At 57.5% G+C, this 26,379-nt stretch overlaps 1 protein-coding gene across 1 annotated transcript; it reads left to right on the top strand.

Moving 5' to 3' along the window:
- The first annotated feature begins 269 nt into the window (after nt 1–269).
- On the top strand, nt 270–24,928 carry HHIPL1 (HHIP like 1). Its single transcript, XM_079913417.1, has 9 exons — nt 270–637; nt 7,433–8,079; nt 10,874–11,017; nt 13,381–13,709; nt 14,036–14,162; nt 16,151–16,296; nt 19,462–19,543; nt 21,968–22,050; nt 24,379–24,928. Exons 1-9 carry the CDS (start codon nt 356–358, stop codon nt 24,897–24,899), a joined length of 2,361 nt encoding a protein of 786 aa, XP_079769543.1. The 5' UTR covers nt 270–355; the 3' UTR covers nt 24,900–24,928.
- The last annotated feature ends 1,451 nt before the right edge of the window (nt 24,929–26,379 follow it).

Below are 26,379 nucleotides of genomic sequence, written 5' to 3'. Positions count from 1 at the left end.
CAGGCCCCAGGAGGCCAGGTCACTGCCATTGTAACTGGAAAGACTCCAGGTCCAGGAGGAAGGGGCTGCCCCAACGGCGGGAACAGAGGTTGCGCCGAGTTCCGAGTTTTGCACCGCGCCCCTCTTCCTTCAGTCCCGCCGGGACGTCCCCGACCAGAGGTGACCTCCTAGCAGGGGAGGTCTCCAAACCCCAGGCCCTGCGGGGCGGGCGCCCCGGGAGGGTGCTGGCGGGGCGAGGGGCGGGCGCTCAGGGCGCGGCCGGCGGCTACTCGTGGGCCGCACTGGGCCGGGGGTGCCCTCCCTCCGCCTCTTCCTCCGCGGGCCGGGCCGGGCCGGGGCGGAGCGGGGCGGCGGCATGGCGGGCCGGCGGGCCGGGGCCGGGACCGGGGTCTGGACGCTGCTTGCGCTGCTGGCGCTGCGGGCGCTCGGCGCCGCGGCGCACCCGCAGTGCCTGGACTTCAGGCCGCCCTTCCGGCCCCCGCAGCCGCTGCGCTTCTGCGCGCAGTACTCGGCCTTCGGCTGCTGCGCTCCCGAGCACGACGCGGCGCTGGCCCGGCGCTTCGGGGCCCTGGCGGCGCGCGTGGACGCCGCGATTTGGGCCGAGTGCGCCGGCTACGCGCTTGACCTGCTGTGCCAGGTGAGCGGGCGCGCGGGGCGCGCGCCAGGGGCCTAGTTCCTAGATGGGAGGTCGGCTCTGGCACCCCACTGGGACAAGATCAAGGGTGGGCGGCGGGCTTTGTAACCCGAGCCCCCACCCCCACCCCCGCAGGAGTAACTGGGCACGGGGCAGAGATTCGGGCATCCTGGGATGGCTCTGGGCTTTGCCATCATTAGCTTTGTGACTTGGGCTTTATCTGGGCCTCGGTTTCCCCTCCTGATGAGGTCATCACTCCCTCAGAGTTTGGGGGGCTCTTCTGCCCTGGCACCGCCTAAAGACCCCCAGCGCCGCGGCCCTGGAGAGCCCTGCCCTTGTTGGAGTACCAGGGTGGGAAGCCTCTGTCCTGCTCGGGGCTCCCCTGCGCTGCCCCCCGGGGAGATGGGAGCCGCAGACCCCTGCAGAGGGCATGGTCAAAGCGCTGGACTTGGGTTTGTCGCGGGGTTTGGGGGCACACTTCTCCCAGTGAGGGCCCTTCCCCCAACCTGGAGGAGCTGTCTGACAGCCCCTCAGTACTCCGGGATCCTGACGTGCGCTGGTGCTCGATCCCGGGTGACCCCCGGTGCTGAGATGTCCCAGGTGATTCCAGACCATACCTTGGTTTGTGCTGTGCCCTTTTCCCGGGATGGCACTCCCACCCGGCGTAGGCATAGGCACTCTCATCCTCCAAGACTACCCCAGTGAGATCCCTTTGGTGAAACCCCTCTGCCCCTGTGGGGGCTGAGTTCCCGCTTCTGCTCGCACCAGACTGTGCCTTAGCTGTTCGTTTTCCTGATTCCGGAGTGCCTGAGCAGAAGCCCTGGCCGGCAATGGGTGGAGGCTGAGAAGTCCTAAGGCTGGCCCTGGCCCCACAGCTGGGCAGTGGGAGGACCCATGAGTGGAGGGGTCCTGCCCACACAGCACAGAGTCGTAGCCTTCAGCTGGCAGGGGCAGGCGCTGATGGGAGGAGCGAGAGGGCTGGCTTAGATCCAGACATACTAGGGTTCGATCCTGGCTCTGCCACTTCCTGGCTTTGCGACCCTGGGCAGGTCATCACTGCACTTCAGTTGCATCGTGTTTACAACAGGGGCGACCCTAGCTTCCCCCACCCCAGGGTTGCCATGAAGACTAAATGACACATACTCAGGGCTCAGTGGATGATTCTGCCTGGGTTTCTCTAGTGCTTCCTTGGTCCCCACTGGTTGCCCTGCCCTGAGCAGGGACTGAGTGGGGCCTACAGGCTGATTCAGGGAACACCCAGAGTGGCAGGGACTTGCTTGGTGGTCACACAACTCAGTGGTGGCACTTGGACCACGATCGTTGCCATGTGAATGAGCCATCTGGGTAAGAAATAAGGGGGGGCTGGGAGCAGACAAGGAGACAGACCCTGGGGAGCTCCAGAATGCAAGGGGGTGGGCAGCTGTCCTTTGGCGGAGTCTGCTGAGCACCCACACTGTGCATCTCAGGGGAGCCGGAATGGTCTGGTCAGGTGTCCCCCTAGCTCACCTGCCTGGGGACTCCTGGGGCAGATCTTCAGGTCTTCCCACCCTGGTCACATAGCAGAGTACGTGCATCCACCCCCCTTTTTTTAATTGAGCATTTACTATGTGCCAGGCTCAGCAGGGCCCAAAGGTGTGCAAGTCTGAGGAGGGAGAAGGGAAGGCTCAGGCCTGCTACCCCTCCCCTGGCAGGAGGCTCCCTCTCTCCTTGGGAACCTTCCCAGTACGGCCTGGCCTTAAGCAAGCAGCGGTAGAAGGGCCACTAGCATCTCACCCCAGGCATCTCTGGGAGTGACCTCATGTCTGGAGCAAGCTTGGAGAGTACACCCGAGGCTGGATCACAGTTTCCCTGCCAGGACCTCGTGGGAGGGAGGGAAGGAGAATGCTAGATGGGGGATGGTATTCTCTGCAAGCCAAGGCTGCGTCTGGATTCAGCACCTCCTGATTTCCACGAGGGGAGGTGGCCAAGGTACTTTATTTACAAGTTTCAGTCAATGACGGCATTCAGGGATCCACATCTGCTTGGACTCCAGATGGGGAGAGAGACCATGAAACCATGCCTACGCCCAAGTCTCCCCCGAACCTGCCCCTATCTGGCACCCACAACTCCTCTAGATGCCCAGGATGGCTCCTTAGCCAGAGGCCAGTAGTCCCTCCTGGCCCCTTCAGACCCTTTCTTGGGGCTTTGCCCTCGTCCAGCTGATGCCTATGTCATCAGGAGGAGAAGAGACAACTTGTGACACATGGCAGCTCAGGTCCCAGATTGATGGGAGCCAGTCCACATAGCGAACTTCCCATGTAACTGAGATGGCCTCTTTAAGTACCTAAAATCATCAAAGCATGGTTTCTGATAGAAGTCTGTGCAAAACATGCTCTGCAGGCTCAGGTACTGGGCAGACATTTCCTCGGAGCCTATTAGGAGTTGGCCCTATGCTGGGTGCTGGGCCCAGAGGCAGTTGGCCAGTAGCAAGCTCAGTCTCAAAAGTTCCCTTGTTCATTTCAGGAGACAGACACACAGACACTTACCAGAATGGCCAAAAGCCTTCCCAAGGGTGACTGTGGAGCCATAGTGAGAAAAGCCACACTTACCCTGAAAAAGTCAGGGAAGCCTTCCTGGAGGAGGGGACACTGAGTTGCCTCTTGATAGTCCGTATTGTCTGAGCATTATTTCAACAAACACATGCATCATTTCAGTTTATTCCTCCCAATGATTCTATGAGGTTGGAATTTTTTCCCCTTTTATAGATGAAGACATAGGCACAGAGAGGTTAAGGAAATTGCCCAAGGTCACTCAGGGAATGGTAAACTCAGTCTCCAGTGTGCTCTGACTCCAAAACCCCTCTCTTAATCACTTTGCCTGCCTTCTTGAAGCCCCACCATGTGCTGGGCCCTGGGGTCCCTGCCCTGGATGGTCTCACAGCCTATGGGGTGGACACACAAAGAGGTAACTAAGTCCTAGTCAAGCAGACCAGCTGAGCAGTGGGGAGCTGACAGCAGAAGTGGAGCGCTCACACTGCAAGCTACAGAATTACAGTTTGGTGAGTGTTGTGTCTGAGATACGGACAGAGAGCTGTAGGAGCATCCACAAGGGCTGGGGGATCAGGGCCCTGAGAGAATAGAGGTGTAAGGGAAGACTGTTGAGTTGCGCTTTGAGTCATGAATAGGAGTTTGCCAGATGCAGAAGTGGGCGAGGAGGGAACGTCCGATAAGAGAATATTGTGTACAAAGACTCAGTCTTCCTGGGGAATTCCCTGGCGGTCCAGTGATAGGACTCAGCATTTTCACTGCTGAGGGCCCGGGTTCAATCCCTGGTCGGGGAACTCAGATCCCGCAAGCTGCATGGCGGAACCAAAAAACAATAGACTTGGTCCACCTCAAGAGTAGACGGTGGACAGAAGAAGCCTTCGGGACCCAGGACCATGGGTCATGAGTGTCAGTGACGGCACATTGGCAACCTCGGGGCAATAATGTGGGCAGGCTGTTTGCCCCTGTGCTGAAAGGCCCAGACAGCTAAGCAATGTGATACCGGGTTGGTTTTCCATGGGTTTTCTGCTGCCTCCCCCTCACTGACCACCGTGAGGCTAGTTGCCGACTGAACTCCTTGCGAGCAGCGACCGCTGCACCCTCTTGTCATTTCCTGCTCTGGACTGCTCAGGCCTGGGCACCAGGTTTGTATTGTGTGTAAGTAAGAGTGCATGGGTCATGAGTAAGGGTTGGCCGGACCCAGTGGGTTTGACGCATGGATGCTGAAATTCCAACCTGGCTCCCCGGAGGCCCTCCCTGCTCCATCTCTAGTTCTGGGTGGGGTTTGGATGAGTGGAGGCTTTCAGATTGGCTTTCAGAAGTCCGTTTTGCTCCCCACTGTGTCTCTGGAGCCGAGGACAGTGCCTGGCACAGAGTCGGTACCCAGTAAACGCTTGTTGAATGGAACTCTGCTGAGTAATCTGAGAAAAGCCCCGGTCTGGGCCTCGTGAGGCCTGGGTCTGAGCCTCGGCTTGGCCACTTTTTGGCACCTGGCCTTCTTGAAGCCTCAGGTTCTCATCTATACAGTAGAAATCACAATGACCCTACCTCGCAATGACTAAATGAGGCGTGTGCGCACACAGACCCTCCCTGGTCCGCCCACGGCTGCTAGCTGGACTCACAAGAGGCCCCAGGGGAACCGTGGGAGAGGCGGCACCGCACAGAGGCCAGGGCCTGGCCGTCCGGAACATGTGGAAACACTTTCCCTGTCTGGGCCTGGGCAGTACTGACCAGAAACACAAGCACGTCACCAAGTGGCCCTCAGCCCCACAGTAGCAGTCATTGGGCCAGGAGGACAGGCCGTGGTGTGACTAAAAGCCCCAGTCGTGTAAAGGGAGGGTACGGCCCCTGGCCAGGAGCCTGAGAACACGGTCAGGAGGGCAGCCTGCCACCCTCTGCCCCTGAGGGCCTCCTGTTGGAACCCAGCCTGGCCCTGCCTGTGAGGGCGGAGCGTGTGCCTGTCTGCGCCTCCCCCGCTGTGGGAAGAGCATCCCCTGATGCCTCGGGGGCCCAGGCTTGAGTCAGACCTGGCCTTGACCTGGTGAGCTCACGCAGGGGGTGGGCGGGGGGTACCGGACTCGTAACAGTTACATATGCTCAGGTCAGAGGCTCTAGCCGAGGGAGTCCCTCAGAGAGCCTGGGGTGCTGAGGCCTCTGCTCTGGGGGGCTCTCAGCTCTCAGGTGGTGGGCACTGGAGCCTGAAGCTGGGAGAGGCCTGGTCACATTTGTTGCCACTGCCTGGGTTCCCAGAAAGCAGAACCCGGGGCAAAGCTCATGGCTCTTTCCCTTATTATGGTGAGAGGACGCTGTAAGCAGACGTGGCAAGGGGCAGAGGGAGAGCCAGTCAAGAATGCAGTTGCGAGTCGGCTGCTGCCAAACGTGACGGATGCTTGAATTGGCAAGACTGGGGTTCCAGAAAAACCACACAAACTGTGAATCAGGACTGTCCTGGGGCGGGGGGTGGGGGGAGGAAGGCGGAGCAGGTTATCTGTCAGCTCCCTTTTCCCAGGGGCCAAAGGTCTGTCACATCAGGCATTAACTCCCCCACATTCCGGATGGGGCCCACATGGGAGATGAGTGGGGTCCCAAGCGTCTCATCAATGGGGATGCCCTCGGTGGGAGGTGAGGGGTGAGCCACGGCTGCTGGGTTTTGCCCTGTGACGTTAGACCCCAGGACCAGTGAGGTCAAGAAGGTCTGAAGAGGTGCCCGGGGGTGGGGGGGCTCCTGATTCATTTGTGTCACAGAACAACAGCTCTGGCAGCAGAGGACAGCCCCAGGGCCCTGCCTGGGAGGGGCTGAGCCCAAGGTGACTAAGGGATGGAGGAAGGGGGTCCCGGTGGTCAGGGGGACATGTGGGCATGTGCGTAATCAACGCACTCACACGTGTACATGCACCAGCCTCCCCGGTGCTGGGAGGATGAGGTTGGCCCGAGACCAAACCCAGATCCTCCATGTTGACCGATGGCGCTGGGTGACACTGGAGGGCCCACACCTGGGTCTCCCCATCTGTAGCACTCTCACCCTCATGGGCTCTTTTTTTTTTAAATCAATTAATTAATTTATTATTTATTTTTGGCTGCACTGGGTCTTTGTTGCTGCGCGTGGCTTTCTCTAGTTATGCCGAGCGGGGGCTACTCTTCGTTGCGGCGCGTGAGCTTCTCATTGTAGTGGCTTCTCTTGTTGCAGAGCTCCGGCTCTAGGCGCGCGGACCTCAGTAGCTGTGGCTCGCGGGCTCTAGAGCGCAGGCTCGGTAGTTGTGGCGCACGGGCTTCGTTGCTCCGCAGCGTGTGGGATCTTCCTGGACCAGGGATCGAACCCATGTGTCCTGCATTGGCAGGAGGATTCTTAACCACTGCGCCACCAGGGAAGCCCCCCTTCATGGGCCCTTGTGATGATTAAATGAATAATGGAGGGAGGAGCCCTTATTCCCTGTTAAGGGCTGGTCAGAGTGGGTCAGTGCTCAGCACAACCCCTAGGTATTCACTGTGGGCCTCCTATGTGCTGGACATGGTCTCAGGCTCTGGAATACGGCAGTGCCCAAGACAGGCAACATTTCTGCCCTCGTGGAATTCAGGTTCTGAGGAAGACAGACAATAAACATGTAAACACACTGATTTTATAATAATATCAGGGAATGTTAAGATTTTGTTCTTTGTTTTTTAAGCCGAGTCAGAGGCCAGGAGGGAATGGAGCTGATGGCTGGGTGGTCAGGGAAGACTTCCTGGAGGTGCCCCTTGAGTAGGGATCTAAAAAAAGTGAAGTGAGGGAATTCCCTGGTGGTCCAGTGGTTAAGAATCCATGCTTCCAATGCAAGAGATGCAGGTTCGATCCCTGGTCGGGGAACTAATATCCTGCGTGCCATATGGCGTGGCCAAAAAAGTTAATTAATTTTAAAAATTTAAAAAGTGGAGTGAATCATGGAGGTATAGGGCAGAGGCAGCATATTAAAAGAGAAAGTGTATAAAAAGGCCTCAGATCCTTTCTGGCACACAGTAGGTGCTTAAGACTAGCTCCTGATGCGAATGTTAGTAGTAGTAGTAATAGTGTGGTTATTCTAACAGAAGCATCAGGTGAGAGAGAAGGAATGAAGGCGAGGAGATACAGGCCCTGTGTAGCTGCTGCTGTGGTTGAGACAGTTGGTGGTAATGGACAGATGGCGTCCTCCCATTTTACAGATCAGCAGACTGAGGTTCTAGGAGATGGGATGACCTGCCCGAGGTCACATAGCTGGTAAGACCACCCCAGAGCATCCCTGAGCCGTCCCTGTCTGTGCAGGAATGCTCGCCGTATGCGGCCCACCTCTACGACGCAGAGGATCCGTCCACGCCCCTGAGGACCGTGCCCGGGCTCTGCGAGGACTACTGCCTGGACCTGTGGCAGTCGTGCCGGGGCCTCTTCCGCCACCTGTCGCCCGACCGCGAGCTTTGGACGCTGGAGGGCAACCGCGCCAAGTTCTGCCGCTACCTGTCCCTGGACGACACGGACTACTGCTTCCCGCACCTGCTGGTCAATGAGAACCTCAACTCCAACCTGGGCCGTGTGGTGGCCGACGCCATGGGCTGCCTGCAGCTATGTCTGGAGGAGGTGGCCAATGGGCTGCGCAACCCCGTGGCCATGGTCCACGCCCAGGACGGCTCCCACCGCTTCTTCGTGGCCGAGCAGCTGGGGCTGGTGTGGGTCTACCTGCCGGACCGCTCGCGGCTGGAGAAGCCCTTCCTGAACATCAGCCGGGCCGTGCTCACCTCGCCCTGGGAGGGCGACGAGCGGGGCTTCCTGGGCCTCGCCTTCCACCCCCGCTTCCGGCACAATGGCAAGCTCTACGTCTACTACTCAGTGGGTGTGGGCTTCCACGAGTGGATACGCATCAGCGAGTTCAGGGTCTCAGAGGATGACATGAACGCTGTGGACCACGACTCGGAGAGGTGGTTCCCCGGGAGCGCAGGCGGGAGGGGCGGGGCTGCGAGCATGGATGAGCCCTGGCGTGACCACACACGGCCAGTTGGAGTTGTGCCCCCCAGGAGCTGTGAAATATTTTGAATGTCACGCTTGGTGAGGGGGCCGAACCCCCTGCTCTGGGGTCAGGGGAGGGGTAGTTGCCAAACAGACATCACCGGCTCATGTCCAACTCCTGGATCAGGTACTTCAGATGGTGCCTTTCATTTGGTTCTCATACAGCCCCATTTTACAAGAAGTGGAGGCTCAGAGAGGTGATGGGACTGTTAGGTCACACAGCTAGGAAGTGTCAGAGCTGGAGCCCTGGTCTGTCTGCCTGCCTCCCAGGCCCAACCCACTGCTCCTACCAGGGCACTATGGCCCGAGGCCCCAGTCTTACCTGGCCCCACCTCCTATTTCTCACCTGGACCTTCTGCCCCCCAGGCAGATTGCTCTCCTCCCCACCCTCCCCCAACAGCTTTATCTGTTCCTTGCCTCCAGGCCTCTGCTCCTCTCAACACCCAGCCTGCTCTCTGGGTATTAGTTATGCCCCAACTGTTTTCAAAACAGGTTTGACCTAGCCTGGCAAGAAGGGCATGCATAATCTGTCTCCAATGGGAAAATAAATCCTGTACCAGGTAACTCAAATAGGCAGAATTTGATCCTCGGGTGTTGGAAATGATGAAAGAGCAACCTGGAGAAGAAGGGCGGCAACTCTGGGTTTAACAACTGGAGGGAGCTGCCTCCGTCTCTTCGGCTGTGAGAAGTGGGGTTACTGGAGCCCCTGAGCTGGGGCCACTTGGTGGAAGCTAGAACCATGGTGGACCTGGGTGGGGGGAGCTGAAGCCAGCTGGAGTCAGGGACTGCCAAGACACTGCCTGAAACAGAGAGAGAGAGAGAGAGAGAGAGAGAGAGAGAGAGAGAGAGAGAGAGAGAGAGAGGGAGAAATACTGCTGCCTCTCCACCTGCTACTCCCCACTCTCCGCCCTCCAGTCTCTGGCCAATGCCTTCCACTGGCTGAACCTAGCTGGAGGCCACATAGCGGAGGAGCATGGGAAATGTAGTTTTCAGGAGCTGGCCCCCTGAAGTAGAGGAGCATGTAAGGGGAGGACCAGGACTGATCTGAGGGCAAATAGACAAATAATAGCACATGATGCATTCAATAAAATTGTAAACTCTTGACATTGAACTTATAAAAAGAAGGAGTTAAATATGCTGGCTAATGTGAGGTCTAATGTAGATTTTGCCTGTGAGCTTCCCGGCAGCCAGGGCAAAAGGAGAAAACATAATTCTCATTACCTTATATGAGGCTGCACAACCAGTTCTCCAAGAGAGGCCAAGTTTATCACATGGATCTCACAGAGGGGAGAGAGAGGGACAGAGTGGATGTGTCTTCAATGGTGACTTTTAAATATTGATTCCTGATGAAGACTGAAGATGGAACACAAAATAAACAGATGAATATATTGCAGAGTTAGGGTTCAGCAAAGGCTCTATGGGGACCTCACACGTACAAGCCAAGAAATTGACTCTTGCAGGGGCAGAAGTAGTCACAGCTGGCTCAGGGCAGAGCCAGGAGGGAGTGACCATCCTTGCCTGAGTCAGCTGTCAGTCTCTTTTCTCAGGGCTGAGACCCCAATGGGAGATGGATGACCGACAGTCTGAGCTGTCCTCTCCATGGAGGACCTGGAGTTTGGGGTTGTGTATGACTTACCAAGTCGTGTGTGTTGGCCTCACAATAGAAAGGCTTCTGGTCTTGGCTCTGAAGGTCCAAAGTCCTGGGTTCAAGTTGCTTGACATTTTTGTATCTCGGGTTTCTCATCTGTATTAATAAGGGCTTGGCAAGTCAGTCACCAATCCTGGAACACCTAAACCAGCCTAAGCATTTCGATCAGAGGGAATTTAGTACAAGGAGTTGACTACAAAGGGATTGGGAGGCATGGAGAAGGAAAAGGGGATGGTCAGGTTACCTAAAGATGAGTTCCTGTGAGAAGCTAGAGGAACAAAAGGCAAAAGCATCTTTGTGCTTCTGAGTTTTGCCCCTCCTGGTACCCAGATGTCTGGGTGGAAACCCAGGAGTCCCTATTTGCCAGCCACTGTTGCCCTTCCTGCAACCACCCCTTCTGGAGGCAGCACCAGAAACCAGGGAAATGTGGCCCCTCCCTTCTCCTTGCCTTCCATCCTCCGTTGGCAAGCCCCTAACCAGAAGCCAGCTGGCTGGCAGTATGGCGGAAGGTTCCGCCCTGGCAGGAGAGGAGGTTGCTGAGGAATGAGTGTGACTGAGCACAACCCACACCATCCAGCCCACCTCCTTAGAAGCTATGGCACATGATCAATGAGAGAGTGTGTCAGAAGTGCTCAGCTTAAGTGGCTGGCGTGTGGGTAGCTGTGATGACGAAGAAACCAGTTGTGCCAGTGATTGGGTCAACAGCTTCGCTTGATCCTAACAGGGCAGGTGCTAGCTGTGGGGAGAGTGGAAAAAGCACTAGACCAGAACTGGAAGTCCTGAGTTCTAGTCCCAGCTCTGCTATCTACGGGCTGTGTGACCTTGGGCAAGTTGCTCAACCTCTCTGAGCCTCTCGGTTCTCATTGGCACAATGGCGTGAATTATTCCTCCTGCCCAGCCTGCCAGATCCTTATAAAAATCACCTGCTATAAAGGATATGAAAAGTCTTTCCAACTATGAAACGGCATCCAGGAGACAGGAGGTTTTATTGCTGTGATCTTGTTTTGTGTTTTGGCTGAGGTTTTTTTTGGGGGGGCGGGGTGCTTATCTTCTTTTAGGATAATCCTGGAGATCGAAGAACCAGCCTCGAACCATAATGGGGGCCAGCTGCTCTTTGGGGATGATGGGTACCTCTACATCTTTACTGGAGATGGCGGGATGGCTGGAGACCCCTTTGGAAAGTTTGGAAATGCCCAAAACAAGTATGTTCTGATTTGGTTGGCTGGTGGGTTGTTTTACATACGCCTAGTTTACATACTATCCTGGAGGGGGGGTTACTTCCTCAGCCACGAAGTGTAGGGTAGTAGCAAGGGCTTTGGACCCCAGCTCAGTCTGCAGCTAGCTAGCTGGGGAACCCAGTCACTTCCTCTCATCAGTTAGAGAAGAAGAAGAATCCCCATGGGATTCATCATCATCATTATCTAGTCATGAAGAATAAAGGTGATCACGTTGTCATGGGTACCTGAGAGGTGACATCACAGAGCCTCTGGGAAGATCAGATTTTCTCTGAAGTCTGCCCAGCCCTGCTGGAGCCAGAGGAAGGAAAAGGGTGTTTTTCAGACCTAATGGGGAGTGTGGGCTGGTTGGGGCAGGGCTGTGTGGATGGGCATGTGGGTTTTCTGCCCCAAGGGTCACCCAAGATGGCCCAGAAATTGAAGCATAGTCTTGCTTTCAGTTCCTCACTTCTGGACTTGAGTAGATGGCCTGCCACCATTCCCCTCCTTACACACACACACACACACACACACACACACACACACACACCCCTCGTGCATATAGATGAGGATATCCAGGAGTCTCAGGGCAGCCTCCGCCATTCTCTTAGTCAAAATCACAAAACCTTCCTCAGCCCAGAAAGTAAAAATAGCGAGTATGCCGTTGATTACAGTAATTAAAGTGCTCCCAATTTGTGACTTGTGCTTTCATATGTGACAGTGTAAGAATCATTGCAGCGTTCTCATGTTTGGGATGTATTTAGAGATGAAGTTGAGAAAATAGAAATTAAGGATTTGTGGATAATTGGACAGGACTTAAAACATTACTTTGCTGTTATGAGTTTTGCCCACTTATGTATCAAAGCTTGGTGCGTGGCGTATGGGCTCCGGGGAGTAATCTGTAGCTTGGTGGTGAGCAGACTGGAGCGTATGAGAGGAACTCACTGGGGCAAAACCTAGAAGTCCGCAATAGGGGATTAACTGTGGGACATCTACTGGGGGAGAGCGTTTTATCATCATGAAAGAGAATACTTGTGAGGTACCTTTAATGAGGAGGGAAAAGCTTGGGTGCTGATGCTATGTGAGAATGATGGGGTACACAGTTGCATCAAATGGGCGGACCAGCCAGTCCTGCCTTGAAAAGCAAGCCAAAGGGAGTGCACCAAAATGCTAACAGCTGGGGAAAACCACGCAGTAAGTAAGCGCATCAAAAAATCACAGATGAAGAGGGCGTACATCTTTAAGCATGTTACAGGCTCCATCATGTGTCACTTTTGTTATGCGATGAATGAGACCCAAAAGCCGCTCACCCCCAGGGGCTGCATGGAGGTTAGGGCTGCACCCCGTTCTGCGCGGCCCTGGAGGGCACATCCTGAGGTCTCCTCGCTCCAAGGGCTCCAGAAGCTGATGTTGCACGGTGCCGAGGAGTGGCCTCGCTTCCGGTCCAGAGCTGCCTGAGGGACCTGGCAAGTTGTCCCCCTCATCTTTGAGATCAGGGTGGTGTGTGTGGAGTGTGGGGTGAACTAAACCGCTTCTGAGGCCTGTTTGGCTCTCTGACATGCTGCGATGGCACTGGGGGTGTATGAGAGAGATGGCGAGTACCCCAGCCTCCCGTTTCCTGCTAAGATCTGAGGTGCTCTCTCTCCCGTCTCCCTGCCCTGGCCTGTACTCTTGTATGGGGCACTTGACTTTGATTGCAGGTGTTCATTCATTCGCTCAGCAAACACTTCATGAGCACCTGCTACGTGCCAGTCACCGTGCTAGGTGCTGGAAGAAAGCTGTAAATAGAAATAATTCTTCTGGCATGATCTGCACCCTGTAGCACAGCCCTGTGAGTAGGCAGGAAAGAGAGGGACCACCTAATATCACAGTGGATGACACCAAGGTCCGGGGAGATTAGAAAGTGTGGTAAAGAGCTTGGATTTCTGCAGCCAGGCTGCCTAGGCTGGATCCCAGTCCTATCATTTCCTGGGAATGTTTTATGCCCTTTCTGAGCTCAGCTGCCCCGTCTGTAAAAAGGGGATCACAACAGCACCCACCTACCTAAAAGATTCGTTGTGAGGATGAAACAAAGCAATAGATGGTACGTATGCCCAATACTTAGGACAGGGCCTGGGACTTGGTAAGGTGCCCCATAAATGTCGAATGAATGAATGAGGTTACCCAGCTGGTAAGTGGCTGAGGAGGTCGTGAACCTGGGGTCTCTGGCCGCACAGCCGAGGCTCTCCTTGCACCTGGGTTGGCCGTGGGCCCCGGGCCCCGGCACACCCATCCCCGCACCTGCCCCGCGCTGCCCGAGCCCCTGGCGCGGGGACACCCCGAGCCGGCTCCTTCTCTCACCCGGCCCGCAGGTCGGCGCTGCTGGGCAAGGTGCTGCGCATCGACGTGAACCGCAACGAGCGCGGCCCTCTCTACCGCATCCCGTCCGACAACCCATTCGTGGGCGACCCCGCCGCGCGGCCAGAGGTCTACGCCCTCGGGGTGCGCAACATGTGGCGCTGCTCCTTCGACCGCGGCGACCCGGCGTCGGGCGCGGGCCGCGGGCGCCTCTTCTGCGGCGACGTGGGCCAGAACAAGTTCGAGGAGGTGGACCTGGTGGAGCGCGGCCGCAACTACGGCTGGCGCGCCCGCGAGGGCTTCGAGTGCTACGACCGCAAGCTGTGTGCCAACACCTCCCTCGGTGACCGCCCCCCGCCCCCTACCCCCGCGCCCTCGAGAATCTGTCTCCCCGGATCTGCCCCCCACTCCACGGCTGTGCGCCCGCGCCTCCCTCCGTGGCCAACCGCGCCCCCGACCGGGACTTCCTTGCCCGCGCAAACCCATGCCCTCCCCCCCGCTTTACAAACTTGAAACACCACCCTTTCTGGTTGACTGTCTGGGGCCCTCTCGGGAACCTCCCCCCATCCCCTCCCTCCTCCCCACCCCCACCCCGCAAGACTCAGGACCACCCAAGAAGCCTTGTTGGGAACCGGCCGCAGACTCACCCAGCTTCTCCCGCCTCTGCAGATGATGTGCTGCCGATTTTCGCCTACCCGCACAAACTGGGCAAGTCGGTTACTGGGGGCTACGTGTACCGGGGCTGCGAGTACCCGAACTTGAACGGCCTCTACATTTTCGGAGACTTCATGAGCGGGTAAGTGGCCTGACAACATTTCTGAGAGGGCAGGGACTGCAGAGGTGAAACGTGGGGGAATGTACAACACCCTTGACAGCCCCGGGGCCATCTGGCTCCTGTGAGCCAGGACCTGCCGTTGCGCCAACAGGCCAGAGAGGTCACCCTGCTGGAGAGAGGGGAGCTGGGGCTCCAGCTGGGGTCTGCCCGTGGGACCCGTGGAGCCATGCTTTACGGCAGTGTTGCCTCCACCCACTGAGCCCCTAGAGGGTGTGTGTGTGTGTCTGGGAGAGGGGTTGGGATGAGTCACACCCCAAACAGGTTTCAGAGGGGGTAGAACATACCTCCCAAGGCTGCTGTGGGTCAGACTCTCTCCCCAGGGGAGCTTATGGAGACCCATGACCATCTCGTTCTCCTGCTGTATAGAGGGGGGAAAACTGAGGACCAGAGAGGCCCAGGGAAGTCACACACCTGGCATGATGTTTACAAGTACAGCTGAGATGGCCTGTGTTCAAAGCCTGGCACGCTTGCTGGCCATGTGACCTTGAGCCGGTTTACTTCGCCACTCTGTGCTTCAGTTTCCTCACCTGCAAAATGATCATAGTACCTGCTTACTAGGGTTGTTTGAGACCTGTTCATACACATACAGCACTTAGAATCTAGAATGTGCTCAATTTCTGTGTTTTTTTTTTTTTGCTTGTTTAATAAGGTGGAAGGATCTGTTGGTTACCTGAGGACCCTTCCAGCCTCCTGTGAAATGAATTTTTTGCTTGTGTGTTTGTTTTTTTGCCACACCGTGCAGCTTGTAGGATCTTAGTTCCCTGACCAGGGATTGAACCCGGGCTTCCTGTAGTGGAAGCGTAGAATTCTAACCACTGGACCACCAGTTCTTAATTATTCCCACCCTAGCCTCTCCACGTAAGGGCAGCTGAACTGGGTCTCTTGGGAGAGGAAATAAGGAAGCCCGAGGATGGCAGAATTCTTACCTCCTCCAGGCTGTTGACCTAGGGTGGCTTTGTGGCCAGTGCATCTACAGCTGAAGCTGACAGAGAACCTGACCTGGGCCTCTGGTTGCTGGGTCCTTCCCGCAGCTTAGGGTCTCCCTCTGGGACTCAGTTATCTCATCTGGAAAATGGGTCTAGATGAAACCCCTTTTTTTTACCCCGATTCTCCTTTTTCCCTTCTGCCGTCCCCCAGGAGTGCCCAAGCCACCCGAACGCAAAAATTCAATGAATTTTGCCAACACTTCCCAAACCCCTCTGCTGGGTCAGGCTTTGTGCCAGGGCCAAAGCAACAGAGTTGGCGAGTACTTCATACCCAAGTCGGGGAGACAGACCCACACTCGGTCCACTCGAGACCAGCCTCAGAGAGCCTGTGAGCAGTGCTGGGGAAGCCCAGCACAGGGGCAGTCAGGAGGGCTTCCCAGAGGAGGGGATGACCGAGCAGGGCCTGAAAGTATCAATAGGTGATTGACAGGCATAGAAGGGAGTAAGGGACAAGATCAACATTTTCTGAAGATGCCAAATTCTCCATTTCACGCTCCGAAGTGGAGGCAGCTCCAGAGTATGTGGAAACTCCAGGGCACCAGCCTTGGAGGCGTCTGAACTGGAAGTCAGCTCCTGACTGCCTCCTGCTGGTCAGCAGGTGGCGTTGAGCTGAGGGGGCAGGAACCAAGCTGGTCTTGTTCACCCCTGTGCTTCTCCTGGTACGTAGCAGGTGTTCAGTAAAGCCTGCACCTGAGTCCGGCTTCATGGATGTGCGGCCTGTGCGCTTACACGGGGCTCCGTCTCAGAAGTGCCCACGCTTGGTTTAATGCTCTGCTGTTACTGTCTTGAAATTTTTAGTACTTTTTGAACAAGGGGCCCTGAATGCTCACTTTGCACTGGACCCTGCAAGTTATGTATGGTCCTGGTTGCATGGATAATAGATGATTGGATGGATGGATTGGTGGGTGGGGTTCCCTTGGGCACCCTGCCAGGCATGACCCCACAGGCCATCCTCCTTTGCAGGCGTCTGATGTCCCTCCGAGAGAACCTGGGGACAGGCCAGTGGCGGTACAATGAGATCTGCATGGGCCGTGGCCAGACCTGTGCGTTCCCGGGCCTCATCAACAACTACTATCCACACATCATCTCCTTCGCGGAGGACGAGGCCGGTGAGCGCCCCTGAGGCCTCTCCACTCAGGCTGCCGATGCCTGGGACTGTGCCCCACCCCAGGGGTCCTTCTGGCCTGGGATTCGAGGGATGGCATCTCAGGCCTGAAATCACCTTCTGGCTGGAGAGTGACGGGTTCAGAGGGCTTGAGCCTTGCTTCGGTGTCAGTTCTCACTCATCTGAGCTTCCATTTCCTTATCTGGAAGATGGGAGCAGTGGTCCCCGTCCTTCCCTTTCCCCAACTCTCACCCTGGGCAGGCTTGCCAGGAGGGATAGCGTGACCCCACAGGTAAGAGTCCAGGGCCGTTATGGTACCAGGAAAGGATCTGTGATGGTGGAAATGCAGGCAGGTGGGGGAAGAGTGCCTCCCTGGGGACCTCCAGCTCCCTGGGTTCCTGATGGCAAATGTATCAGGGCCTATAAATGAAGCCGCGTTGTCTTCAGAACGTGGTGGGCACCGCTTTCTTGCCTGTTAGTGGGTCCCCCATTCAGGCACTTGTGTTTTCAATGCAAGGAGCAGAGGGGGAGGGGAGAGGAAGAAGGACCATGGAGGCTGGATCCCGCCTTTGTCCTTGGCCCCGGATTGTCCCTGGACAAAAGCTGAGGGGCCCCCAGTGGGGCCTGGTGGATGCTTGGCCAGGTTACTAAGCAACGCCTTTCCAGGGGCCTTTCGAGAGGTGTCCCCTGCAGGGCCCAGTGCCCAGAGCCCCCAGGCCTGAGTCTGGGAAACCTTTGTTGAACCGATACACGTCAGAGTCTAAATTTTCAAAAGGGCAGCCTCAGACCCCACCACCCTCCCTGAGCCCACTGGGCCCTTGAAAGCCATTTCTTTTGGTCATTAGGGAGTTAACATGTTTTGGAAAGGGGAGGATGCCCTCCCCCCACCCTCCTCCGCCTCCAGAGCCCAGACCCAGAGGAGGGCCTGGAAAGCCCAGTTCCCAGGGGGCCCTTCCTCAGCCCTCTGAGTGACACCAAGGGCTGGACAGCCAGGAGGAGGCCCCTCAAAGACAGACAGCCCAGGGGTAGCATGTTGGTGAGTTGGGCAGGTGGCCCCGGAAGGCCCAGAGACCTGGGGGTCTGAAGCCAGCAAACGTCTCCCAGCTCCCTCTGGCCTCTGCCTCTCTGCATGATCTTCTGACACGTGCAAATTGCAAAACAAGGACCTCTGCTGGCCCAGTGTCCTCCAGGGACAGTCCATACCGCAGACACCAGGAGGGTAGTGTGGCCCTGGGCAGGGCTTAATAGTGCCGTGGGGGCTCCCCGCCCATGCACGGGGTTGGGGGCTTCCTGCAGATTAAGGCTGGATGGGGCCTTGGGGTGCACCCGGTCCAATGCTGTCACTTTACGGATGGGGAAACTGAGTCTGACTTTTCCTGCCTGGTCGTGGGGTGGGGGGCACTGGACATAGCCTGGCCCCTGGAGGCCTCCCAGAGCAGGACCTCAAGCACAAGCTTGGTTAGGCAAAGGCAGACAATGGAGAAGGGCATCCAGGCCAAGGGAGCAGCACGTGCGGGGAGCTCCGAGTTGCTCCAGCGCCTGGAGCATAGGGTCAAGGAGGGCTGCACAGCCAGGGAGGGGACTGTGGCCGCTCCCAAGGGCCTCTCTCCAGACAGGAGCCCAGAAAGGGAAGTAAGGCTCAAAGCCACATGCAAATTCATAGCTGTGCCTGTGGACTCTGCAGCAGGGGCCTGCTTGCCAGGGGCCCTGCTCCCTCCCACAGGGTGCATCACACCTTGTGGGCCTATTCCTCCCCCCACCAACTTGACACCCCCCCCGCCCCACTCCCACAGGCCACGCTCCCACCACCCACCAAGGCAGGGCTGGTGCTCCTGGAAGGAGGTCAGGGGCCATTGACCACTCAGCATCCTGCCCTCCCCAGCCCCCAGCTCCCCACCACAGCTGGTCTACCCTAGTTGCACAGGTCACCTCTCAAGTGTCTTCCCCTTCCAGAATTCCCCAGGTTTCCTGGGCCTTGATTCTCAAACACCTCCCTCATGCAGCCCTCCCTGACTGCACCAGTCACCAGGGACATACTTTCCTTCAAGCTCCCTTCTCACTGTCTGTATTGGCCCCTCCTTGGGGAAACCACCCCCACCCCCATCCTTGGGAGGGCTCTCCATTGCCTCTTACAAGGACAGAAGGTATTAGCATGGCTGAACCATCATAACGAGCCACATGTGGCCTGTGTCTGGGCCTCCCAGCTACCACGTCTCCTACATTAGCAGATGTTTCTGAGTTCCAGTCCTGCTTAACCGTTCACCAGTTGCGTGACCTTGGGCAAGTCACCTGACCTCTCTGGGCCTCTGTTTTCTCATCTGGAAGCTGAGAATAATGAAGCTTAATTCCTGGGCATGGGTACCTGTGGCAACAAGGGCCAGGGGGCAGGATGGGGGTGGGAGAGAGCAGAAAGCTCAATTTCCCCGAGAGCATCCGTGGCACCAGGTGCTCATAATTCCATTTCTACAAACAGAGGCTCTGCGTGGGGCTGTCCCGGAGCTGCTGGAGCTCACGTGGGGCCAAGCGCAGGGGCTGGGATTCACACTAGAGGTTCCCGAAGCACGAACTCCTCTGCCCCTGCTACTTGCCTGGGAGGCGCCTGCTGGTCAGTGGAGAGAGACTGTGTCCCCAAGGACTTGGCAGGACCTGGACCCTGGGCAACGATGACAATAGCAGCAGCAATAATAGTTCACACTGATGGAGCATCTCCTCTACGCTCTTTTCATCCTCACAACAGCCCTATGAGGCAGGCCCATTGTGGGGATGAGGAGGCTGCGTCATCAGCAAGCAGCCAGTGGGGGGCGGGGCTGTGGACCTCCGCTGGTGCTCAGAGGTGTGTGATCCTGGGCATGAAGCCCAGGCAGGCACCAGAGGTGGGGCTGGGTCACCAGGGAGGAGACAAGAGTCCAGAGGTCAGAGCCTGGGAGGGTCCGGGCAGAGCAGCCGGCAGCCCGGGAGGCTGTGCTGCAGAGGCCCCTGGGCACATCTGGATGCCTTTCTCAGCCTCAGTTTCCAGTTCTGGGGACTGGAGAGTTACACTGACCTGCAGCATCTCCCCTCCTGGCTCACGGAGGTTGGGGTGCACCTCAGAACTGAGGTGGGGCAGTGGGGCTGGCTGGGATGGTATTCCAGGCAGCATTCTCACTTCTTGCCTCTTTTCTTGTCCAAGGGGAGCTGTACTTCATGTCAACGGGCGTGCCAAGTGCCACAGTGGCACGTGGGGTTGTCTACAAAGTGATCGACCCCTCCAGGTGAGTCCCCCCCACCCCACGCCCATCATGGCCTCAGCTCCTACGGTCTGCCAGGAGCCCTCCCCTCCATTACCTCATTTCCCCTCTCTACCACTCCTTAAGGTGGTTGTAGTTAATATGCCCATTTTTCAGATGAGAAAACTGAGGCCTGGAGAGGGGAAGTGACTAGCTAAGTTCAAACTGCTGGTGAGGGGCAGATCTTGGATTCAAAACCGATCTGCCAGCCTCAAAGTCCAGTTCTATTCATGCTAAGAGGGCACCAAAGATACCAGTGGGGACCCATAAATATGGGCCCCACAATCACATTTTTTTTAATTCTTTTTTTTAAATTTTAGAACAGTTTTAGATTTACAGACAAGTTGCAAAGATAGTACAGAGTTTCCCATATACCCCTCACCCAGTTTTCCCTATTACTAACGTCTTACATTATCATGGTACATTTGTCACAATTAATGAACCAATATTGGTACATTACTATTCATTAAATGTCACACTTTTTTTTTTTAATTGAGGTAACTCCATACTTTAAAAACAAAAGGATGTCTCTAGTTTTTCCCTAGTGTCCTTTTCTCCGGGATCGCATACAGAATCCCACATTGCATTTAGTCATCATGTCCTGTTAGCTTCCTCTAGTCTGTGACAGCTTCTCAGACATTCCTTGTTGACCACACTTTTCTGTTGAAAGCACAAAGCTATTAATTACTGACATAACTATTTATCAAGAAAAACAAGCGCTTGCTCCTTTCCTCTCCCCGAGGTCTCGGCCCTCTTTGGGTTTATGTCATTGTGGAGCAGCACACGCAAACTTTGCATTTTTCTTCGTAGGTCTATCCTTATTTTGTGTAAACATTTCCACGTTGCAACATTACCCTCAGAAGGCTCCTTTCTAATGGCGGCGTAATTTTCTGTTGAGTCGCTGCACCGTGATTGCCTGATCCGTCCCTTGGACATTTAGGTTATTTCCAGTTTTTGAAAAAAGACTGCTTCTCTAAGGAAATATCACCTAATTCATGCCAGATGCTGCCTGAGACCCACTGTTTCCTTTAGTCTGTGCCGCATCCTTCTGGGCTCATGGCCCCCCGCGCAACAGAGGGAACCCGAGGCTTAGGGATTTCTGCTCAAGGTCTCGTGGGTGGGAGGAGCCAGCAACAGGCTAGACCCCCGTCCCCTCCCTCCCTCCGTGACCCTTCTCATCCCTTTTTTCATTTTTCTCTTTTGGAATCCACGTAATTTTGTGCATCCACAACATATTGAAGAGGGGCGCCGTTCCAGAACATTTGGAAAATGAAGAAATGGGAAGCAGAGGGGGTAGGGTGGGGTCATCCGTTGCCGCCCAAACATAAACACTGTGACATTTTTTGGTGTATCTCCTACCCTTTGGCAAGACAAAAATTTTTATGTAATTTCCTTAAGGAACGAAACTCAGCTGGGTCCGTCTGAAGCGTGTGGCTATTATGTGGAGTTCAAAGCAGCCGGAAAACCCACACTTTCTGCAGCTTGGAGAAGGGTGTGAGCTGGGCTGTGTTTCAACCTCTGGGGGGAATGGCCCACGTCCCTCCTCGGTTTCCCTCTCTTGCCAGGGCTGTCTGAAAGCCACCCCGGGTCACGTGGCTGCTTCAGCCCTTGGGCTTCCCCCTCGTGCTCTTGGGACCCATTGAAGTCTTGGACCCACGTGGGTTGGTCCCAGAATAGGGTCGGTCCCATTCAAAGACTCACAGATCAACGGCCAGAAGCTCATTAAAATGGGATTCCATTCCTTACTTGTGCCCCTCAGAGATGTCCAAGGAGACCCAATTCATAGCCCTGGCAACCCTTCTCAGGCTCTTTTCTCTCCCAGCCCTCTCCAACCTCACATTCCAAGGCCCCCAGAGCCCTCAGCTCTGCTGCCAGCCCCGAGGCTTTCTCCCTCTCCCCACTTTATTCTTTAGATCGACTTAACCTTTCCCTTTGATTCTGTATCACCAGAAATCCCAGAACCAGAGGGGCAGAGAGAAACCCTCCTCAGAGACTGTGGGGAATGGGGACCAGGGTAAAGTGCAGGAATGGGGCTGTGGTGACAGTTACAGGAGCTGGACCGGCAGGCTGGGGAGAAGGACTGTGACATTTGATCACATCCCAAGGACACTTCATGCTGAGAATTAGAAGTGGCCCTCCTGCTCTGCAGGCAGAGGCTGAGCGGGCACTTGGCAGGCCGTTACAGGGGGGTCCTGTCCTGGGGTTGGACTCTCGGGGTCTGGGAGGCGTGGACCAGCAGGGTCACTGCTCCGTAAGTGGCCACTGTTGTTACCACGCACACGTGCCCAGGCCTGAATGCACACCGGCCCTTTCCCCTCCTTCCTGGCTGCAGGGGGCAGGTGATGTCGGGGGGGACATGCTCGGGGCGGGCTCCCAGGGTGCGGCTCATGACCTCTTGTGTGTCTGCAGACGGGCACCACCCGGCAAGTGTCAGATCCAAGCCGCCCACGTGAAGGTCCGGGGCCGCCTCGTCCACTTCGTGCCCAAAGAAAGTAAGTGTCCGCCAAGGTGGGGACACGGCGGGAGTTCCTGCAACCCACACCCGCTGCCCCTTTTCCGGATGTGGATGCCCTTCCTTGGCCCCCATGCCCAGCACTGGGCCCCGTGCACAGGAGCTACCAGGAGTGGGTGGAGCTGCTTAAACCTCCTTCCACTCATGCAGTGTCTGCCAGTCCCAGGCCACGGTGGGAGGCTCCAAGGGGCTGCAGGCCTCACGACGAGCATGGCAAAGGGAGAAATAGCTGGTCCCAGGCAAGGTTCACTCAGAGTTCTTGGGAGGGACAGAGAAAGAGGGTATATCTCAAGATTGGAATGAGTTATTCTAGGTGCAAGGGCGCCTAGGGGAGCGTTTGGGCTGGGTCTGCTATACGAAGGCTCTGTTTTGACGAGCTTGGTGGGGAGAGAGGGGTACAAATCCTCATGGGCTGAGGGCCAGGCAAAGCCACGATGACCACCCATGGGATCTGGGGCCATCTGAAGAGGGTATGGCCCGAGGAGAGGGCTGTTCCCCTGGGTCCAAGCTAGGTGGGAACAGAGAGTGCCCCAGTGTTGTCAGATCTTCCAGTTCTCAGGACAAGCAGACTGTCCATCCATCCATCCATCCATCCATCCATCCATCCATCCACCCACCACATACATGCGCTTCACACTGGGGCTACAATGCTGAGTGAGCAGATACGGTCCCTGCCTTCTCGGGTTGTTATTACACAATCTCCCGATTTGAAAATATTGGCAACTAGGTCACAATTTTCAAAACCGCCCTGTGGGCCGAAGGAAATACTTCAGTGGGCTGAGTGTGCCCAGCAGGTCTCCAGCTGGCAGACTGGGGTGGGGGGCAGGAAGAGGGGGAGGTTGGGTGGGTGGGGGGTACCCGGCCCTGAGGAAGGGGTGCCCCACCAGGAAGAGGAAGGCTGGGGAAGCTGGCTGTTTGGGGAATTCACTTCCAGCTGCAGTTGGTTTGGGGCCTTGGCAGAGTTTTCCGTTCACTCATTCAGCAGTTTCTGCATTTCTGTTAGTTACCCGCTGTGTGCTGGATGCTGGGGCCACAGAAGAAGTCAGACGAGGCCCAGTCCTGGCTGGGGCAAACAGAGGGGTCACTTAGTGTCCCAGGCCCTGTGACAGAAGTTGTGCTGGGCACCATGGGGACCCAGAGCAGTGCAGAGCTGGGGGTGGAGGGGGTGGGTTGGGAAGGTCCTGGAGCCTGAGGGTTGAGCCTGGATGGAGAGGAAAGTGCATTGCAGAGGCCGGGGAAGGGCAGCCTAGGCAGTGAAGGAAGCAGGAGAAGCAGGAGCCCTGGGAGCTGGAAGTCCCTCCCCGCGGGTGGAGTGGGGGCCAGGGTGCAGGTTGGGGGAGCGTCTGCCTCATGTTCTGGCCCCGGCCTGCACTTGGTCTTGTATCCAGGCCCTTTCTCAGCCCCTGTCTCAGTGGGTTTCCAAGTGAGATGGGCCGGTGGCCCCGGGATCCCTGTCCACAGTAACTGAGCAGTTTGGGGTTTCCACCTCCCCTGAGGGAGGCAGTACCTGGCAGAGTGTCTGACGTGGAGTGACGTTTAGCCCTATGGCTGACCTGGGCCAAGCATGAGGGCCACGTCCTGCAGGGACAAAGGGAATCACCTACCACAGCTCCCCGACACCTAATGAGTCCAGGTCCCCGTGGAGGGGTCAGTGGGCGGGGTCAGTGTGGACCACAGCCCCGCACCTAGAGAGCTCCTGACCAGCCCCCCCTGTGATGGGCAGGGGGACCAGCAGCCTTGGGAGCCTGGAGGGGAGGGCTTCACCTGAGCAGAGGGGCCCCGGGCAGGCTGGTTCCCATCCTGCTGGCCTGCCCTCCACCCACTGCAGTTCCCCGCCCCCCACCCCCATCAGCCGTCCTCAGCTTCCTCACCCTTAAACCAGAGATTGGAGCCAGAAAGCATCATTTGCTCTGAGAAGCTCTCCCAGACACTCCTTCCCTGCCACTGCGCTTAGGAATTTACAGTGTGAGAGTCCTTCCCCTGCCAGACAGGGGACTCCCAGAAGGGGAGGAGGGATGGGGGTGGGGAGAGGCCCAGCAGCAGAGGCACGAAGCACCTGCCAGCAAGTGTGTGCAGAACGGCTGCAGAAGCACCTGGCGTTCGGCTCCAGGTGGGCACCTTGTGGGGCCAGGGTGACCCGAGAAGCACGCTTGGGGCACCTCATCCTCAGGGTCTGAGTAGAGGGCAGAACGGGACATGTTTCCCTGGGGTCTGCATTCTGGGGTGAAGAGCCGGGGTGGGGTGGGGTCGCGTGGGCTGGGCTGGGGCGGCCGGGGCCCTTCCGAACACAGGCTCTTCCTCTGCGCAGAGTTCATCCGGAGGATGGAGAGCACCCCGCGGCCCACCAAGGCTCCCCGCCGCAGCCGCCCCACGACCCCTCCACTTGCGCCCACCCTGCGGCCGGCACGACCCACCCCGCGGCCCGGGCGCCGTCGGGGCGGCGGGCGGCGGCGGGAACGGCTGGGCACCGCGGTCCCCGAGCCCTCGAACGGCGCCGTGCGCCTGGTGCGGCCCCCGGGCCTGAGTCCAGGCCGCGGGCGCGTGGAGGTGTTCGCGGGTGGACGTTGGGGCACCGTGTGCGATGACGCCTGGGACACCAAGGGCGCTGCCGTCGTGTGCCGCCAGCTGGGCTTCGCGTACACCGTGCGGGCCACCAAGCGTGCTGAGTTCGGCGAGGGCCACACGCTGCCCATCCTGCTGGACGACGTGCGCTGCACAGGCAGTGAACGCAACCTACTGGAGTGCGCGCACGCCGGCCTGGGTTCCCACAACTGCGACCACCAGGAGGACGCCGGCGTCGTGTGCAGCCGCGAGAACCCCGATCTGTAGGCGAGCATCGTCTGTCTGGCCAGCTGGGCTATCCATTGTGCGTCCAGAGCCCGTCCAACCTGTGCGCGCCTGGTGCGTGCACCTGAGTCTGAGGGTGGGGGGAACGTGGGGGGTGGCCTGGGGGTGGCCCATCTGTAACGCTGTCCTGTGGTGCGTGCAGTGCACGCGTGTTCTTTGTGTGTTCCTGCCCACATGTCTTTGAAACCCCGCAGCTGCAGTATGTGTTGGGATCCGTGTGGCCCCTGTGGGTGTGTGGTTGCAGCCTGAGGTGTTCTTTGCTCGCCTCCAAGCATCTCAAGCAGCTGCAGGAGCACAGTCTGGTAGAACCCTGAGCCCTGAGGGCAGCTGCCCCTTAAGGGCAGACGTGACCTCACTGCACTAACAGAGGCACAGCCGGTGGGTGGAGGGAGGGGACCAGGCCTGCCCTGCCCACGGTGGGGAGTGGAAGGCCCCAGACCAGCTGGAGCACGGCTTGAGGAACGTGGCCCAAAGGGCGTGGACCGGTGGCCTGGCAGTCAGAGTTGCTGAAGAGAAACACGAAGGCATCTAGTAGGGCCAAGGCAAGTCATCAGACTGATGGGTCCAGGGTGACCCCTGGGCTGTGGCTGTCCCAGCGAGGGTCAGGCTGCCTAGGAGGAAGCGAGTGCCGGGGTGGGCTGGCAGGGATGACTGGATGACTTCCGGGAGAAGCCTTCTGGGCCTCAGCATCACGCTGGACCCAGCCACTCCAAGCACCACGGTCGCTGGTGAGGCTTCAGATTTCTCCACTTCCGCGCCGGTGCCAGGGCCACCTCTGTCATCTCCATTCCCCACCCACCCTGCTCAGTGAGATCCCAGGGAACCCTTTGCCTCCTCAACCCAAGCCCGGGGGCCGACCGGGCTGGGGACCCAGTGAGACCACGGGTGCTCCGTCACCCAGTGCTGTGCCAACAGCGCGACTGTTTACAAACCCCTTCCTGCCTCTTTTCTCTGACTCACACCTGCCTGGAAGCGGAGGGAGGGGGTGGGAGAAGGGGGCTGGGCCTGCAGCCTCTGTCCTGCTCACAGGTGGAAGTTCCTTTGCCCACTAGGGGCCTCAGCCTTGGCTCATGCCAGGCCGGTCAAGGGGCATCAAGTATGGCTGGGCTCAGCCTCTGATAGGGGGCCAAGGAGGGGAAGCAGATAGATGGTCACCGGGCAGTGAGGACCGGATATGGCCCCTGTCGGGGAGTGGGGGAGGGCTCTGGGTGGGGCATCCCAACCCAACCTGGGTGTTGTCCTGGGAGTTGAGCTGGCACTAGGGATGGTGTGCCTGGCAGAGGAAATGGTGTGGGCAGAAGCCTGTCGGGGCCTCCCAGCTGCTCGCTGAAGCTGAGTGTGGAGTACGAGGCTGCAGAAAAAAGCTTTAGGGTCACCCTCTCGAACTCCCCCCTACCTCTGCCCTAAGTGGGGTGGGCGAGGGACCCAGACCCTTGTGGCTCCTCTAACCGTGCTGAGCCCC

Source organism: Stenella coeruleoalba (assembly GCF_951394435.1).
Source record: "Stenella coeruleoalba genome assembly, chromosome: 2".
Classification (NCBI taxonomy): Eukaryota; Metazoa; Chordata; class Mammalia; order Artiodactyla; family Delphinidae; genus Stenella; species Stenella coeruleoalba.
The sequence above is the reverse complement of the archived record's forward strand: the minus strand, read 5'-3'. Positions and strand labels throughout refer to the sequence as shown.